Source organism: Chlorocebus sabaeus, chromosome 15 (genome assembly GCF_047675955.1).
Source record: "Chlorocebus sabaeus isolate Y175 chromosome 15, mChlSab1.0.hap1, whole genome shotgun sequence".
Classification (NCBI taxonomy): Eukaryota; Metazoa; Chordata; class Mammalia; order Primates; family Cercopithecidae; genus Chlorocebus; species Chlorocebus sabaeus.
This window is the reverse complement of record NC_132918.1, coordinates 48,496,898-48,516,494: the sequence shown is the minus strand read 5'-3', so window position 1 is coordinate 48,516,494 and position 19,597 is coordinate 48,496,898. Positions and strand designations below refer to the sequence as shown.

General features: G+C 35.2%; 1 protein-coding gene across 2 annotated transcripts in view; it reads right to left on the bottom strand.

The window, feature by feature from the left end:
- The window catches only part of ATR (ATR checkpoint kinase), a 124,628-nt gene that overhangs the window by 90,172 nt on the left and 14,859 nt on the right, over nt 1-19,597 (bottom strand). For both annotated transcript variants that reach the window (XM_008008852.3, XM_008008853.3), the window contains 13 exons: nt 17,690-18,567; nt 16,693-16,871; nt 16,017-16,208; nt 15,032-15,222; nt 14,409-14,561; nt 12,130-12,322; nt 11,622-11,884; nt 9,589-9,779; nt 9,405-9,505; nt 9,008-9,179; nt 5,884-6,054; nt 4,083-4,277; nt 2,330-2,515 (listed from right to left, as the gene is read on the bottom strand). In XM_008008852.3, the coding sequence (XP_008007043.3) occupies nt 2,330-2,515; nt 4,083-4,277; nt 5,884-6,054; nt 9,008-9,179; nt 9,405-9,505; nt 9,589-9,779; nt 11,622-11,884; nt 12,130-12,322; nt 14,409-14,561; nt 15,032-15,222; nt 16,017-16,208; nt 16,693-16,871; nt 17,690-18,567 (3,065 nt within the window). The remainder of the gene's footprint in view (nt 1-2,329; nt 2,516-4,082; nt 4,278-5,883; nt 6,055-9,007; nt 9,180-9,404; nt 9,506-9,588; nt 9,780-11,621; nt 11,885-12,129; nt 12,323-14,408; nt 14,562-15,031; nt 15,223-16,016; nt 16,209-16,692; nt 16,872-17,689; nt 18,568-19,597) is intronic.

Sequence of the window (19,597 nt, the reverse complement as noted above, 5' to 3'; positions counted from 1 at the left end):
CAGGTCCTAGGTCTCGAAGCAGGAAAAACTTTGGCACGTTTAAGAAACACAAAGGAAACCATGTTGAAATATAGGGAGAAAGGAAGAAATGGGTTGTACCATGTGAGAGTAGAAAGGTAGGCAGATCACGTATGGTCTTACAGATTTTATTTTATGTTAAAGGCAATGAAAATCATAGAAGGAATTTAATCAGGGGAATGATATGAGTTTGTAAAAAGAGCACTCCAAAGGCTGTATAATTAATTAATTGTAGAGAGGGAAGAATGAAAGGACAGAATCATTAGGAGGCATTCACAGTTGTCCCAAGAAAGATGATGGTTATTTGTGTAAGGGTGGTGGCGGCAGAAATGAAAAAGATATATTTTGGAGAGACTTGATATCATTTGCTCATTGTTTGATTATAAAAGGATAAAGGAAATGGAGGGCTCACAAATGCTTCTCAGGTTTTGACTCATGCAACTAGGTAGATGGTACCATTACTGAGATGGGAAAGACTGGGAGAAAAACATGTTAGAAAGGGAAAATAAAGATTTCTAATGAACATATTATATTTGGAATTGTTTGAGATGCCTATAAGACATGAGAGTAGAGATGACGAAAAGGTGAATATGTTTGCCATCCTCTCTCATCCTCAGGTCTATTCTTTGCCGCCTTCTGCCCTTCTCTGTACCTGGGACACTGACCAGACCGCATTACTTAGGATCCCTTGCCCTCTGGCTTTCCACTGAATTCAGTCAGCAGGAAATACCACTAGAACAGAGGGTAGGAGGACAGAGTATGGTATTCATATTTCCTGCTCTGTGGTTTGAGGTAGTTCTGGCAGTGGCTACGTTCCTCTACAATGAGAGGACTCCCCTCATGGTTCTGGCTCTCAATCAGGTTCTAGTAACACTATTTCTTCCCCTTTCCCAGAACTAAGTGGGGGGATTAAGTTTTCTGCTGTTTGTAGTACCTGGGTTCCTTAACATTCCTTGCTGGTTCCCTTAACCTTGCCATGTCACTAAAAGTAGCCCCTTTGTTAAACTATTTCTGTGTAAATGTTTGTGTGTATGCCATCTGTATCCTCCCAGAAACTAACCTATATAAACCAAGCTCAGGGGCAGTCTAGACTGAAATTTCAACTAAAAATTCTCAAAATATAACTCATATTAAAGAAAAAGATCAAAGAAGATCATTAAAGGAGAGAATAATGACTGAGGAAAAACAGCCAGTTACATAGTCCTGAGTTATTCTAACATTTAGAGGATAAAGTAGATAATTTACAGGGAAAAAGCCAGTAAAGAAGCCTAAACATGAGTGAACAGTGAAGCAAAAAAGAAAAATCAAGACAATGTGGTATCACAGATGCCACGTAGGAAAGGATGGCCAATTGTATTGAATGATACTGAAAGATTGAATAAGATAGGACAGAGAAGTGACTATGAGATTTAATAGCCAAGAAGACTGTTGGTGATCCTGAAAAAAGGAATTTCACAGAATAGTGAGAAAAGAGTCAGACTAGAATGGGAAATGAGAAACCAGAGATAAAAATCTCTCTTAATGAACTGCATTCCATTATTGGAACAGTAAGCTTGTGGAAGTTATTTATATCCTACTGCTCAAGGTCATCACCAAGGTCTGATTTTTCACAAAAAAAAAAATTTGCAGCCTCTGGCATAAATGGGTTAAAATATTTTGCCAATAGTCCTTTAAGTCTCTTACAGGAATGAAGGCAGTTGAAAGAAAAAATAATAATTCAATTCTGAGGATTTATATATTTTTTAAAGATAAACAGTAAAGTGATTTCAAATACAAATTTATGGTAGAGAAAGATTTAAAATAGAGAATGTATTTCCTAACTTCCCTTCTATCCAACAATGGATTAAACTACAGTTAGAATTGAAAAGTTTCATTTGTTGAGCTAAGGAAATAGTTGAAGGGGCAGGGTGAGAGGAGAGCTACAAACATATTCTAATATACACGTAATTTAAAAGTAGTAAAGAAAAATAAACTTCAACATTTTTATTCCGTGAAAAAATAAAATCTACTCAAAACACTTAAAAGTCCACATTTTCCAACGCTAATATACGTTGTTAATAGCCTAAACATGTAAATATGTAAACAAAGCTGTGATAATGCTGTGAGAAAATAAACATGATCTTGTGTTCATGATCTTGTGCATGTGACCATGCAATTTCAATCAACCTTTTCAAAATAAAAATACCAACTTAAAAGTTAAACAAATTGCTAGCAGCCAGAAAATGATCAAAAATATGGTTTCTTCAATTTCATAATTAAGCTGCAAAAGGAAGAAAAAGAAACAAGAAAACTCATAGAACATATTCCTTACCATCAGTTCAGGTGATATGATATCTCTTGGGCCCTGATACGGATCATCACTGGATGCAAATGAGGCAAGTATTGACAAACCATTGAAAACCTGTTGATAGTGTTCTCCAATACGCAGCAATAATTCATTATGCAATCCCTGGAAATCTTGTCTCAACAGGCTCCCCAGTTCAATTTCTGTTTCATTCTAACCCAAAGACATGTTTTAAAAAAAGGTTTTTTCTTCATACTAACATCCTGGAAATAAGTATACTGATTTTAACATGCTATTAGTACATCAGGAGCTCTAGACCAGATGACAGGATTTACTACTGGTATTAAGAAAAGGCATTGGAAAAGATTCTAATCTTATTCTATCCTGGTAGGTCTCCCATGGATTATATGTAATGAAGTGAAGTGATCCAACTTTATATAGAAATAAAATATTAAAAAGCAAGTCCTAGTTTTCTCTAAGGTCTTATAATATCATCAACTCATTACTGGGGACACATAACCCTGGGAGGAAATGTAGTATAGTGGCTTATAGCAGTCTTTCTGTTCAGATTGTTTTAGTTTAAATTCTAGCTGTCATTTATCAGATATGCTGACTTGGATAAGTTACCTAATCTAACCTCTCTCTGCCTTAGTTCCTTATCCATGAAACAAAACCAAAAAAATAGTACCTTTGGCTGGGTGCGTTGGTTCACACCTGTAATTCCAGCACTTTGGGAGGCCAAGGCAGGTGGATCACTTGTGGCCAGGAGTTGGAGATCAGCCTGGCCAACATGGCAAAACCCCACCTCTACTAAAAATACAAAAATTAGCTAGGCCTAGTGGCAGACAACTGTAATCCCAGCTACTCAGGAGGCTGAGACAGGAGAATCGCTTGAACCCAGGAGGTGGAGGTTGCAGTGAGCTGAGATCGCACCGCTGCACTCTAGCCTGGGTGACAGAGCAAAACTCCATCACAAAATAAATAAATAAAATATGAATAGGACCTTTATCTCATTGGGTAATTGTGAGGATTACATGAAATGATCCATATCAATTGTTTAGCTCAATTTCTGACATGTAGTAAATATTCCATAAACACTTAATATTATCATTCTATCTCTGCAATATACAGTTGTATTATACTTTCTCAAGATGAATAAATATATTTGATATTCACCAACTCTCATGTGGAAAGAGATGTGCTGTTGGCATATACTATGAAACAAATGAAGTAAATTAACATCAGAGAAAACAGTAATGTTATATGCATATTTCTCATAGTTTTCCTGTTCCCATGTAGTTTCATATTCCTGAGAGATATTTTGTTAATATGACACCAAAAAAAGCAGCACAGGTTATAATTTTAAACGTAAAACCTGCCAAAAAACTGGACCAAATTGTAATCAGAACACCAAGTAACTAAACTAAACACAGACATTATACTGCATTTGAAGGTGATTGCCTCTTCCTATGTATATAATTGTGTATCATCAGTCAACTTATAACTCCAATCAACTGAAAAGTACTATAATGAAATAGGCTGAGAACCTCTCCTATAAAAGGATGTCTATCATATCCCATTACGGTGAAATGATCAAAGAAAACAAAAGGAGAATTCTATTTAATATAGTCTCAGGACAAAGATTATTTAACAACACTTAAACTTACATTCTTCTAGGACAGGCTATAATTTACTCACCCTCCTTCCTAGAAGAATGTTACATCTTTCCTATAATGCTAATTTATATAAAAAAGTAAAATATATAGAAATATTTAATTACCTTCAGATAATGAAGGGCACGTTCTAATTCATCTTTGGAACAAGAACAGACCAAATGAGAAAAAATATATTTGAAGTTGTTTATTAAAATCTCTCTACGATTGACATTTAATTGTTTTCCTAAAGTTCGAATGAGAGCAGAAGCTGCAGGGCTTGCTTTGGCAGCAAGATCAGGTAGTAGAACTTGTAATGTCCTCTGAAAAAGAATGCAACAATTACCAAAAAGTACATTTGTCTGGCTGAAAAAAATATTCACATAAGCTATGTGCAAAAATATTTTTAAATGCCACACATATTTGGAGTCCATGTAGGACTTGTATTTGAATTCAGATTTACCATTTATTCACTCAAATGATATTTACTGGGCAATTTACTATGATTCAGGCACTGCACATAGCAGTAAACAAAATAGGCAAGGTACCTGATGGCACAGATCTTACATTGTAAAAAGGTAGAGAAACAGACAATAAATAAGCAAATAGAAAAGTAAAAAAGATAATTTTTCAGGAGTAAGTGTTAAAATATACTCATGCTCTGAGGTAGAAATTACAAGTCTAATGTATTACTTGAACTTGTATTTAAAGAATAAGCAAGACTAACCATAAATGCAATTTTTAAAGACATTTTTTAAATTTAAGAGTTGATGTTGTAACATATACAAAAAAATCTTTTAACACACATACCATCCCAATACTGCAACAATTCATTTTTGTCTATTCCTTTAAGACGTTTTTAATAAAATATATACAAAATCCAAAGATAAGAGAAAGGGACTTGCATTTATTCATTCTACATGTACTTATTACATGTCAGTTACTATCCTAAGCACACATGTCAGTTACTATCCTAAGCACTGGAGATGTGATAGTGAACAAGACCCAGGTTCTGTCCTCAGAGATACTTATATGGTACTTCTATTTTAACTTTCAACTTAATATTAACATTATAAGATTGTTGTAATATTATAAGGTAGTTTCCTCAATGTTATAATAATTTATGATGTTAATGGTTACATAATATCCACCTACCTAAAATTAAGACATTTAGTTTCTACTCAGAGTTTTGCTTTTGTTTTCTTTTGTTACTTGGATAATGTTACAATAAATATCTTTGCTTTTCGATTCCCAGAGTAGAATGAGTGAATGAAAATGTATGAATGTCTTTGTGGTCCTTCCCACATACTAACATATTTCCTTCCAGTATTTGACCAATTTATAAGCAATTTATGTTTGCTAAACTATAGTAATGCTGTAGGGAAATATTCTGCATGAATTGCTATTATAATTTATTAATTAAGAGTAACAATAAACTTTGCCTTTGTGAAAAGGTTAAAAGATAATCTATTTTATCATTTGTAAACCTCAGCACCAATTTCTTTTTTTTTTTTTTCTAAACAGAAGTGGTAGAACATTTTTTTTCTGAACCCAATGACTTTTCAAAGGCTTCCTAAACCACTCCATACTATAAAATATGTCATAGTAGATCATTTATACCACTACAATTTTATACTTTATTATTCCAATGCCTTAGGAGTAGAAATGATCATATTAGACTTCAAATTACCAATGGAAAAAATCATAGCACCAAAGACATAAGGGCTCAAATAGCTAACTGAATTGATTAGCATTATTCAATTAGTATTAACTTTTCAGGACAGCAAACCATAAAGAACAATGACTCAAATCCACTTAAACTTAAGTTTTACAGCATAAGCAATAATATAGTATCAAAGTCAAAATCTAGAACGGCATGAACAAAATACTGAATTGCAAACCTCAAGTGAACTATATGTTGCAACTTACAGTAAGAAAACGATTAAGATCAGGAAAGTCGAAAACGTTGGCAATTTCAGACAAGGTATTTAAAGCCATTTCTCTTTGGTGAACCACATCTTGTTTTCGCATGTCAGCATTCTGGCATGGAGTACTCGGAAGTGCTGTCATCTGACTAGAGTGAAGGGATTCTACCAAAAACTAGAGCAAAAACCATTTTATTGTTAGTTTTCACACAAAGAAGAAATTTTAACTAATACTTTTTAAGCTACCATAGAGGGCAGTATCAAATAGTATTCTACATTATCTGAATTGGTTCATTCAATTTTTATAACAACCTTAATGAGGCAGAGTATGTCACAACCTGCCTTTTACAGATGACATAATCAGGCCTAGTTAAAAAACTTGAATATCATGCTAAGGATTATACCACAAATAAATTCAGTATTTTAGCATAACCTAACTTTTCAGCCATTAATTGAATATATTTAAAACAAAGTGTCATATAACATAGTATCAAGGCGTAAAAGAGTTTACTATCACTAAAAAGGGTATACATCATTATAAGATGATTTTCTTCCTCCCCCATTTATAACCTGTATCTTTAGACCAATATCCTAAAATATAAAAATGGCAAGATTTCAGTTCTATTAAATAAACTAAATACATCCTTTTTAACAATAATTTTTTTTTTTTTCTTTTAGACAGAGTCTCGCTCTGTCACTCAGGCTGGAGCACAGTGGTGCGATCTCAGCTTACTGTAACGGCCACCTCCTGGGTTCAGGCGATTCTTCTTCCTCAGCCTCCTGAGTAGCTGGGATTACAGGTGCTCATCCCCATGCCTGGTTAATTTTTGTATTTTTAGTAGAGATGGGGTTTCACCATGCTAGCCAGGCTGGTCTCAAACTCCTGACCTCAGGTGATTCGCCCACCTTGGCCTCCCATAGTGCTGAGAATTCAGGAAATGAGTCACCACGTCCAGTCTTAACAATAATTTTTTAAAGCAAGCACAATGCTTTCTTTTTAAAACCAGGCACAGTGGCTCATGACAGTAATCCCAGCACTTGCAGAGGCAGAGGTGGGAGGATCATTTGAGGCCAGGAGTTAAAGAGCAGCCTGGGCAAAATACAGCTGCTCTCTCTAAAACCCCATCTCTAAAAATAAATAAATAAATAAATAAATAAATAAATAAATAAATAAATAAATAGCTAGGTGTGGTGGTGCACACCTGTAGACCCAGCTACTCAGGAGGCTAAAGTGGGAAGATCTCTAAGCCCAGGAGTTAGAGGCTTCAATGAGTTATGATCACGCCACTCCATGATCACTGTATGTTGCCTGGACAACAGAGTAAAACTTGGTCTCTAAGAAATATTTAAAATTAAAAAGAAAATAAAACTTTTAAAAAGCAAATGGAACAGATTAGATAACTCAGAAATTCGATGACACATCTACAACCATCCAATCTTTGATTAACCTAATGAAAACAAGCAACGGGGAAAGGATTCTCTATTTAATAAATGGTTTGGAGAACTGACTAGCCACATGCAGAAAATTGAAACTGGACCACTTCCTCATACCATATACAAAAATTAACTCAAGATAGATTAAAGACTTAAATGTGAAACTCAAAACTATAAAAACCCTACAAGAAAATCTAGGCAATACCTCAGGATATAGGCACAGACAAAGATTCCATCACAAAAATGCCAAAAGCAATTTCAATAAAAGCAAAAATTGACAAATAGGATCTATTTAAACTCAAGAGCTTCTGCACAGTAAAATAAACTATCATCAGAGTGGACAGACAACTTACAGAATGGGAGAAAATTTCTGCAATCTATTCATCTGACAGAAGTCTAATATACAGAGTCTACAAAGAACTTAAACAAATGTACATGAAAAAAACAACCCCATTAAAAAGTAGGCAAAGGACATAAACAGACTCTTCTCCAAAGAAGACATACATGCAGCCAGCCAACGAACATGGAAAAAAGCTAACATCACTGGTCAAAACTACAATGAGATACCATCTCAGGCCAGTCAGTATGGCTATTATTAAAAAGTCAAAAAACAGACACTGGCAAGGTTTCAGAGAAAAAGAAATGCTTTTATACTGTTGGCGGGAGTGTAAATTAGTTAAACCATTGTGGAACACAGCGTGGCAATTCCTCAAAGACCCAGAGGCAGAAATACCATTTGACCCAGCAATCCCGCTACTGGGTATATATCCAAAGGAACATAAATCATTCTGTAATAAAGATACATGCACATGTAGGTTCACTGCAGCACCATTTACAATAGTAAAGTTGGCCAGGTGCGTTGGCTCATGCCTGTAATCCTAGCATTTTGGGAGGCTGAGACAGGTGGATCGCTTGAGGTTAGGAGTTCGAGACCAACCTGGCCAACATGGTGACACCTCATGTCTACTAAAAATACAAAAATTAACCAGGCGTGGTGGCAGGCACCTATAATACCAGTTACTAGGGAGGCTGAGGCAGGAGAATCCCTTGAACCTGGGAGGTGAAGGTTGCATTGAACTGAGATTGCATCATTGCACTGCAGCCTGGACAACAGAGCAAAATTCCATCTCAAAAAAAAAAAAAAAAAAAAAAAAAGCAAAATCATGGAGTTAACCTAAATGCCCATCAATGATAGACTGGATAAAGAAAATGTGGTACATATATACCATGGAATACTATACAGCCACAAAAAGGAACAAGATCATGTCCTTTGCAGGGACATTAATGGAATTGGAAGCCATTATCCTCAGCAAACTAACACAGGAACAGAAAACCAAACACCACACGTTCTCACTTATAAGTAGGAGCTGAATGATGAGAACACATGGACACACTGAGGGAACAACACACACTGGGGCCTGTCAGGGGGGTGGAGGAAGGGAGAGTATCACAAATAATAGCTAATGGATGCTGGGCTTATACCTAGGTGATGAGATGACCTGTGCAGCAAACCTCCACGGCACATGTTTACCTATGTAGAAAACCTGTACACACGTAATATACCCCTGAACTTAAAATAAAAGTGAAGAAAAAACAAAAGCAAGCAAAATAAAACATGTATAAATATTCTTCTTTTTTGTAACTCTTAAAAAGTACCACTGTTGCCTATAATCAAGACAAATGCTCACTCTTACCTGACAAATGGGTTTCTTATACTGGCTGAAAAAATTTTGCAGTTTAACACTTTTAGCTGCAACCAGAGCTCTAATTTCTGTGTATGCTGCTCCAGAGACAGATGCTGACTTGGATAACAAACAATGCAATAAGTGCAAGAGTGCAAAAGGTACCAAATCTCCTTTTGCGGCCCTAAAATTAAAAACAACATACATATGAATACACACACACACATACACACACACACACGTATCTCCAATATCCCAGAAACAAATGGAAATCTAAGAAAACATTCATGTTGACTCATATTTTGTCTATAATTTCACAAATATCATATCACCATTTTTAACAGCAAGCAAATAAAAAACGAGAATGGCCAAAATAAATAAGGAAGAATACAAATGCTGCCAAGTATACCTTCCAATATCCCCTGTTGTAAGAATCAAGGTATCCTTCAGCTCATAATTTCTTGATATTTGGGCATGTGTATATGCTTCCTTCATTCTTAAGACAAAAAGCTAGAACAATAAAATTAACTGGTTAAAGAAATTTTTAGAGCTAGGCTGATGTAATCCAACTGTTAAGAACAAAAATTATCAACCTCCTTTATAAATCCATCTTCAGAGTCCAAGGATTCCAATATATGCTTGATATTTCCACTAAAAGCCACTCTAACATCTTTGTCTGGATCTTCCATTAAATTTAATAAAGTTCCAAGAACTGCTTTTACATCTGTTTCATCTTCTCTAAAATCAAGATGCTTACAAAGATGATGCAGATTATCTATGAAAGCTGAAGGATAAGAGTATACAATACCTAATTTAACATTAAATGTCAAGGTTGTACCATAAAAATATTGCCAACAAATAATACGCCACAAAGAATCCTAAGTTCTCTTATAATGTTAATGTTTCATATTTAAGTATGTATAGCACACAAAATCTTAGGAAATTAAAATGGATACTTAGAAATCAAAATTTACTTTATATTTAATAAATGTCACATAGGAGAGAGGGTCTTGCTCTGTCACCCAGGCTAGAGTGCAGTGGCACGATCACAGCTCACTGCAGCATGCAGCCCTGACTTCCCTGGTTCAAGGGATCCTCCCACATCAGCCTCCCAAGTAGCTGGGACCACAGGTATACACCACCACGCCTGGCTAATTTTTGTATTTTTTGGAGAGATAGGGCTTCATCATGTTGCCCAGACTGGTCTCGAACACCTGAGCTCAGGCAATCCACCTGTTTTGGCTCTCCCGAAGTGCTGGGGTTAAAGGAGCAAACCACTGCACTTAGCCTGTAAACAATTTAAATCTAAAATCATTTCCAGAATTGTTACAAAATAACAAGTCTCTTTCAGATTTTGTAGACCATTATATGTTACCAAGATAGGCTTAAAAACACATTGCAGGCCAGGAGTGATGGCTCACACCTGTAATCCCAACACTTTGGGAGGCCAAGGTCGGAGGATCACTTGAATCTAGGAGTTCAAGACTAGCCTGGGCAACAAAGTGAGATCCCTCTCTACAAAAAATTTAAAAATCAGCTGGGTGTAGTGACACATACTATGCTCCCAGCTACTCAAGAGGCTGAGGTGGGAGGATCACTTGAGCCTGGGAGGTCAAGGCTGCAGGCTGCAGTGAGCCGTGACCATGCCACTGCACTCCAGCTTGGGTGACAGAGCAAGACCCTGTCTCTTAAAAAAAAAAAAAAGAGAAAGAAAGGCCAGGCATGGTGGCTCATGCCTGTAATCCCAGTACTTTGGGAGGCCAGGGCAGGTGGATTACCTGAGGTAAGGAGTTGGAGACCAGCCTGACCAACATGGTGAAACCCCATCTCTACTAAAAATGCAAAAATTTGCCCGGCATGGTGGTACGTGCCTATAATCCCAGCTACTCCAGAGGCTGAGGCAAGAGAATTGCCTGAACCCAGGAGGTGGAGGTTGCAGTGAGCCAAGATCGCGCCATTGTACTCCAGCCTGGGCAACAAGAGTAAAACTCCATCTCAGAAAAAGGAAAAAAAGAAAAGAAAAGAAAAGAAAAGCACATTTCTAAGGGGGATCTTAGCTTTATTGTTAACCTTACATTACAAGATTTAGGGAGTACTTTCCATTGCTTTGAAAACTTGAGAACAAGTTTCAACTTACTACCTAAACAAATGGATCTTCTAAGTATTTGTATAAATCTCATGCTTTGTAAAAACTTATACTCCATTACCACTGGAAAGTGGCCAAGAAGATACACTCTACAGTCCTCAGCTGGGCAAAGTAATCTAACTATTTGAAGTTCTCAAAGTCCAATGTGTCCAACAGGGGACACATTAAGAAGGTCTCTGGTATCACTAAAGAAGATATAGAATATTGAATCTTACAATATTGAAACGACCATAGGTATGCCCCATTTAGGCTGTCAAATCACAAAAGTATTCGAAAAAATCCCAAAATCACCTCTCCTATAGGTTCTGTGATGCAATCTAATACCAGTTATCTCATTTATAACTAATCAATACTGAGCACTGAATCTATAAAGCAAGTAACTTTCTGTAATTTTTCAAGGCTTCAGCCTAATTCTTTTACTGATTTGAAAAGCAAAGTTTAAATAGGTTTTAAAATATTAAATAAGTCACAATCACTCACCAAGTTTTACTGCACTAGGTGTTTTCTTTTTCAGTAGGAAAAGGAATGGCTTGCAAACAGACACTTTTAGTTGAGAAGATGAACATTCACGTTGAGAAGTGGCCTTCAAGTTCCTACAGAAGAGGTCCACATGTCCATGTTCAGAGAAAGGTTCTGTTAAAGAACTTGTCAGATAAAACATGCCATGAAGAGTACAGACAAGTTGACCAAGTATAGAAGCAAATTCTTTCTTGATAATGTCAGAATCATCTTTGACTTTATCTCTGGGGAAAAAAAAAAGAAAAAGTACTAAACTTTCTTGCCTATTTTTGTGGTCTAAATAGTCTTGCTTAATTTGGGACAAAAGTACTAGTAAAACAAAGCCTAGAAGGAAAAAATGTTAAATTCTAAAACTAAAAGCAACATTTGCTTTACATATTCAACAATAAACATAACCCTGCATATATAGCCAGAGAATTATGATCTTTCCAATAGAGTGATATATTCAAATTAAAATCTTAGTACCTACATTAGAATCTTGGGAACTCTGTTACAAGAATTCTGCTGCTGCAATAAGATAAAAAATCCACTAACACAACTAGCCCGGATTACTTCATGGGAGCTCTGCAGGGCCCAGTTGTAAACTGCTGTTCTCCATTCAAGGAATATTCTTCTTGGAAACAGAGTCAGAAGAAACACACATCGTGACTGTGCCTGTGGTGCTGAAAAAATTAAGTCTGTTAAACATGATTTCTACTAATGTTAATTTTATGTATACACATATACATATATAAGTAACATTTGTGTATATATATAAAAAAGTCAAGTAACATTTAAAATACATTTAATACCTAATTTAATTAAAAGCTCCTTTTCAGAAAATAAAGTGCACTGAAAAAGGTCTATACACAACCTTACTAAATAATCAAGGAAATGCAAATTGAAAATCATACCTACCAGATAAGAAAAAGAAAAAAGTTTTATAACTCCATGACATTTTTTATTTTCTAGATAGCAAAAATTTTAAAGTTAGCTAAGTGTCAGTGAGGATGTGGAACTCATACTCTGCTAACAGGAGTGTAAACTGGCATATCTTTGGAGAACAATACAGCAGAATAGAGGTGAAGATGTGCAAACTCTATAACCCAACAATACTACTCTTACGTAGGTAAAAACGTTAAAAAGTGCTTCTCAAACTTTAATATGGATATGAATCACCTATCTTGTTAAAATGTAGATTCTGATTCAGTAGGTCTGGGTGGAGCATAAGATTCTCCATTTCTTTATTTTATTTCATTTTTTTTTTAAATGTGCTCTCTCAGCAGAATCAAAGATGCTCCATTTCTAACAAGTACCTAAATGGTGGCGATGCTACTGGTCTGTGGACCATACTTTTCAAACAGCAAGACCTTAGAATGACTAAAGAATCATTTATAAAAATATTCATTTAAATGTTGCATGTAATTGTGAAAAGTTGGAAACAACGTGATTGTCCACCAATAGGAGGTCTGATAGTGTCTATCCATACATTTGGCTACTATTCGGAAGTTTAAATAAAAACTAGAGTTACCCATATCACCAAGGATAAGTCTCATAAAGATAATGTTGACCAACAAAATGTAAGCTGTAAGAAGCAAAACAATTTCTTTTATTATTTACAAATAAACACATATATAGTAAAAGTAATAGAACATTCAACAGAACAATCAACAGCAAATTCAGAACAGTAGTAATCTCTGGGGGAAAAAAATGAGGGTAATGAAATCATAGAGGAACAAAGGGCTTCCATCATATCTCTAATATTTTTATTTCCTTTTTAAAAAAAATTTCATGAAGAGAGGGAAGGGTGAAGAGAAACTGACCTTAAAGGGCTATGATGTTTTTATTTCTTTTTTCTTTTTTTTGAGACAGAGTCTAACTCTGTTGCCCAGGCTGGAGTGCAGTGGCGCAATCTTGGCTCACTGAAACCTCTGCCTCCTGGATTCAAGAGATTCTTGTATCTCAGCCTCCCTAGTAGCTAGGACTACAGGCACGAGCCACCATGCCTGGCTAATTTTTGTATTTTTAGAAGAGATGAGGTTTTGCCATGTTGGCCAGGCTGGGCTCAAGCTCCTGACCTCAAGTGATCCACATGCCTTGGCCTCCCAAAGTGTTGGGATTACAGGCGTGAGCCACCGTGCCTGGCCTAATGTTTTTATTTCTTAAACTGAGAAGTTGGTATAAGAATTTTTGGTATATTGTTCTTCTTTTTAAAATATTTCTCAAATACTTCCTAATTTTATTAAATGAAGATAATGACGTGTAAGGATACACTGCAAATGTTTTACAAAAAGAAAGGAAATGGGATATGTGGGGCAGGATTTTATGTGCTACTTTTTATATATCTAACCCCTTTCTGAATTATTAAAAATATAACTGCTCTTTTAATTATTGAAAAAAAATTTAAATAAATCTTAGAAGTCCTATATAGAGGTGAGTTAAAACAAACCACACAAAGCTGAGCATGGTGGCTCATGCCTGTAATCCTAGCACTTTAGAAGGCTGAGGCAAGTGGATCACTTGAGGTCAGGAGTTCGAGACCAGCCTGGCCAACATGGTGAAACCCCACCTCTACTAAAAATACAAAAATTATCTGGGTGTGGTGGTACACACCTGTAATTCCAGCTACTCAGGAGGCTGAGGTAGGAAAATTTGCAGCAAGCCAAGATTGCGCCACTGCACTCCAGCATGGATGACAGAGTAAGACTGTGTCTCAAAAATAAATAAATAAAACAAACCACACACAAACATATTCTTGTGAACACTTACAATAGCTATCTGAAATCCTATGGCTTAATGTTAGAAGATTAGTGGCAAATGTGGTCAACTTTAAACAGCCATCATCAGAATGGGAATAAATCCATGGAAGTGAGATCATTCCACATAAATCTTCCAGGATATGATCTTCAAATGAACTGTTTACTACAGAAGCACAAAATAAGTCATTAATTATAACTTTTCCTTAATCCATATCTCTTTTAAACAAAAATAAAGACATTTGATATACCAAATACTGTTATAATGATCATTCGATAAGAAGAAAATTCTTAACACAGAGATCCATAAATGATGGTCTGAGGTCTGTGAACCCAAAGAAATTAAATGTGACTTTATAAAAACATGTATCTATGCCTTTTTTAAAGAAGAACCACAGCATTCCTCAAACTCCCAAATCAAAAAACTTTAAAGTTATAAATAATTTCTATTGACTAAAGAATCAAAATATTACGCACATAAACTGGCAACTCAGAAATTGACAAATTTAATAGAACTGAAATCAAGAACAAACTTCTGGGTATTCCATGCACTTAGGCTTCAGGCAAAAAAGAAAGCGTATTTCTATATTGATTATCTTTAAAGGTTATTCTGATCTATTGCTTATTTGTACTCACCTTGCATATAAATCAAAGCATCATAAATTTTCACCACCTTATCAATGGTTGCCTCCAGGTCTGGTTTCTGAACAGTTTCTAACAAACTTCTACAGCTCTTAAGCACTTTTGTGTAAAAATCCAATGACATCCAAGTTATCACTACAGAAGGTTTCTTCTTGGATTTGTGTTGACAGTCCTTGAAGGTAGGGCTGCAGTAAGTACATTTTATTAAAGACGGAATTAAGACGAATTTTGTTATAGTCAAACGTAAAATTGTAGTAAAGCCAAAAGAAATTGTGAGTACAAAATTTATAACAATTTAAATATGCAAATGAAGTAATCATTATTTTAAATTTAATCTATTTATGTCAGCTTAAATCACCCTTAGGATTTGGGAACTAAAATTACTTTGGGAGGCTGACGTGGGAGGATCACTTGAGCCCAGGAGTTTGAGAACAGCCAGGACAATACAGGGAAATCCATCTCTACAAAAAAATTTTTTTTTAATTAGGGTATGGCGGCATATGCCTATAGTCCCAGTTACTTTGGAGGCTCACTTGAGCCCCGTACGGAGATCAAGGCTGTAGTGACCCATGATCATGCCACCGTACACCAGCCTGGGAGACAAAGCGAGACCCTGTCTCCAAAAGCCAAACACTGGGTTTTTGAGTTGTACACAAATGTGTTCTGGTACATGCGTCCCCAAGAAAGTCAGTTTTGGCTTCAGATAAAAAAGAGCCTCAGTTTCTCTGAGTGTCAATTTCTAACTTTTAAAATGGGCATAACAGCATTTACCTTAGAGGACTACTGTAAATATTAACTAAGATATATACAGTGCTTAGCACTGTGCCTAGCATTTGACTCAATAGAAAATAAATTTCTTAACTACTTCAGTGAAAAGTTTGTGTTCTAAGGTCACATGATTCAAGTGAATAATGAGTAAACAGTAAATCCAAGTTCATTACAGGAAACTCAACCCCAAGAAACAACAAGTTTGTTTTACCAGTTCATGTTTTGATGAGAACAATGAACAGTACACAGAGCAGTCAGTTGTAAGACAACAGCGATTCCTTCTAACATCTCAATAACAGGATTCTTTAGGCCACTGTATTCAAGGGAAATCTGAAGGGATTCAGCTTTCTGTTTCAGTGCACTCCATAATACGCTCTTTTGGTTCATGTTCACATGTTTAATTCTATAATTATGAATACAGTAGAGAGATATTCTTATGCAATATAAATTTGGTTAAAACATGAAACATGTTTAGAATAAAACATACTATGTAATATCAACTATTGAAATTCATATTAAGATTTAAAACAATTAAAACAATGTTCAGAACTAACTGAAATACGGCAATTATTTAGCTACTTTATAAAAATTGTTAACATTTTAAAAATTGCTAATAGATGCACAGTCTCAAAGATTTTTCACCTATTAAAAAGTTAAATTAGATAAGCATGTAAAAACATGCAAACTAACTATATTTAACCATGAAATGTTTTATACTACTGACAATCTACAAGAATTATTAAAATATTTTAAGCACTCCCTTGGCTACATTTAGAAAGATGTTCTTTGTGTATTTAAATCAAAGCACTTAACTAATAAGTTGAATTTCAAAAGTGAACAAAGTTTTATTTAATGGCTAAATACAAACTGAATGAAGGTCATCATACTCCTCAGTCTGTTTTGGTGCTCTTTTAGAAGGGTTTAGTGATGAGCTGAGACGACGCCTTTTGGGTGATATTCCATCACTATTACTGCTGAGGTTTTCCTGTTGAGTTTGGCATTGAATCTCCTCAATGATTTCCATACTTTCCATTTTCAAAGCTGCATAAAGTGGGCCCAACAAGTACTGAGAAAATAAAAAATAATTTCCAGAAATATTCCTTAGAAAATATATTTATATTATTCATAGGTAGCAAGAATGTATTAGATGTTAGTCAGATGTTTTCTAGTGAAACTACTTTTAGAGTCTCATAAAGCAAAACAAACATCTAAATTGATCTATATTATTTAAGTCTATATATAGACTATGGTTCTATAGTCTCAGAAGGTTTAAGACAAATCCTTCTCTCTACATCCTGTTTTGCCTCTTACCAAAATGCTATAAATTTTAATTCCCTTATAAAAAAATGTTGCAAGGGAATTACCAACTTTTTTCATGTAACAAACCCAGCAAGATTAATAAATTAAAATATTTAATGAAGTTACTGCATCTCTGATGATTTTATTGTATTTCCTGACTCCCACAGTCCAAACAGAAAAAAGCACATAATTTGGCATGATTAATCATTCATAGGTTTTCTAAAAGTGATTGATTATAACTTGTCAGACACAAAATCTATTTGAGTGATCAAAACTTCTGCAATTAAGTTGATAACTGCCCCCTTTTAATTAATAATGCAACAAATACATTTACACATCACAGATTCTACTTAGAAACATTCTACTCCATTGGCAGTTCATTACCAACTTAAACAACAAATCCTTCTGAAATCAAAGTAAAAGTCCATAATAGTGAGCCAGACTACACTATGAAAATCATTATGTTCCAAATATAAATTACTATTAAAGATATTCCATTTCCTTATTATTACATTTTGCACATATGTATACAATTAAATGATGAACAAAATACATACCTAACAAGTAACCTGAAAAATTACTTACCTCTGCATCTACCTGAATTCCAAGCACATCCAAAAGAGCTTTACAAATATTTCTCACATAGACCTTCCTGACTTGTAAAGCAGATTCATACCCAGCTGGCACAAATTTAAGAAAATACTGCAGTAAATGGCACAAAGCTGCTTTTAGCAAATCAGACTTAAGCCGCATGAGCACACCATCTTCAAACATGACACAGAGTTTTTCCAGCAGCATATTTAAATAGACAGGTTCAATATTTCTATAAGCTTCTGCTTCAAAGGGAAATAGTGTCTTTATCAGCTTTGATAATGGCTCTTCATAGAGTTTCAATTGGTCAGTATCCATTTCTACAAGGTGTTTTAATAATTCCAAAAATGAGCTGAAAAAAGTGCTAGCTGGTTGTGCTGGTAGTCCTCCAAGCTGAAAAAGTTCAGTTAGAAAGCTAATTGCTAGTGATTTAATTTTTGGACTACCATACTCTAGCAGTACACAACCTATCTGCCAAAGTAAGAGTTCTTGCCTTCTAAAAAACACAATTGCAATAATACGAGTAAGAACCGTTAATAAAGTGACTTCAATAAATTCTAAATTTTGCATACTCATCAACTGCAAAGGAGCTGATTGTAAATATCCCATGTGTTCATCTAATTGACTTAAAAATCGGCTAATGACCACTGGCCATTCCACAGCATGACCCATCACATTTCTTCTATGGAGGTAAACCAAGTCTTCAAAAAGCTGTAATAATTCTTTCGTGAGTACCCCAAAAATAGCAGGACTCTTGTTTTTAAAAAGAAATAATAATGAACAGATGACTTCACAGATTTTCTTGTGTAACAAATGACAGGAGGGAGTTGCTGCAATCCGCAGAAGTCTTGTTATGATCCAATTACTGAATTCTTTGAAATAAACAAAAAAGATATTAAATAAACAAGTATATCTGAAGTGCTAATTCATTTGCTAAATCCTTGACGATTGACTTTTAAAGAATAAACTTCACTAACAAAAGAGTGTAAAACATTCCTTTCACAGTGGAAACATAACAGTTTAGAACACAGGCATACCCAGTTTTATTGCATGTTGCAGATGCTGCATTTGTCACAAATTGAAGGTTGTGGTAACTCTGCATCAAGCAAGTATATCAGTGCCATTTTTCCAACAGCATGTGGTCACTTCATGTCTCTGTATCCCATTTTGGTAATTCTCACAATATTTCAAACATTTTCAATATTATCATATCTGTTATGGTGATCTGTGATCAGTGATGTTTGATGTTACTATTGTAATTGTTTGGAGCTGTCATGAACCACATCAATATAAGGTGGCAAACTTAATAGATAAATATATGTGTTCTGACTGCCCCACCGACCAGCAGTTCCCCATCTCTCTCCCTCTCCTTGTGTCTCCCTATTCCCTGAGACACAGTATTGAAATTAGGTCAATTAATAACCCTTACAATGGCCTCTAAGTGTTCAAATGAAAGAAAGAGTCCACATCTCTCACTTCAAATCAAAAGCTAGAAATGATTAAGCCTACTGAGGAAGGCATGTTAAAAGCCAAGACAGGTTGAAAGCTAGGCCTCTTTCACCAAACAACCAACCTGTTCAAGAAAAAGTTTTTGGACGAAATTAAAAGTGCTACTCCACTGAACACACCATTGATGAGAAAGTGAAGCAGCCTTATTGCTGGTATGGAGAAAGTTTTCATAGTCTGAATAGAAGATCAAATCATTAAAAGATGAGGAAATTTCCAGTGGGAAAAAAAGAAGATCAAACCAGCCACAACATTCCCTTAAGCCAAAGCCTAATCCAGAGAAAGGCCCTCAACACCAAGGCAAGAATCTCCACCAGCACAAATATTACAACTTGCTGAAGGATCATATAATCGTTAGCATTTTTTAGCAATAAAGTATTTTTAATTGTTTTTTAG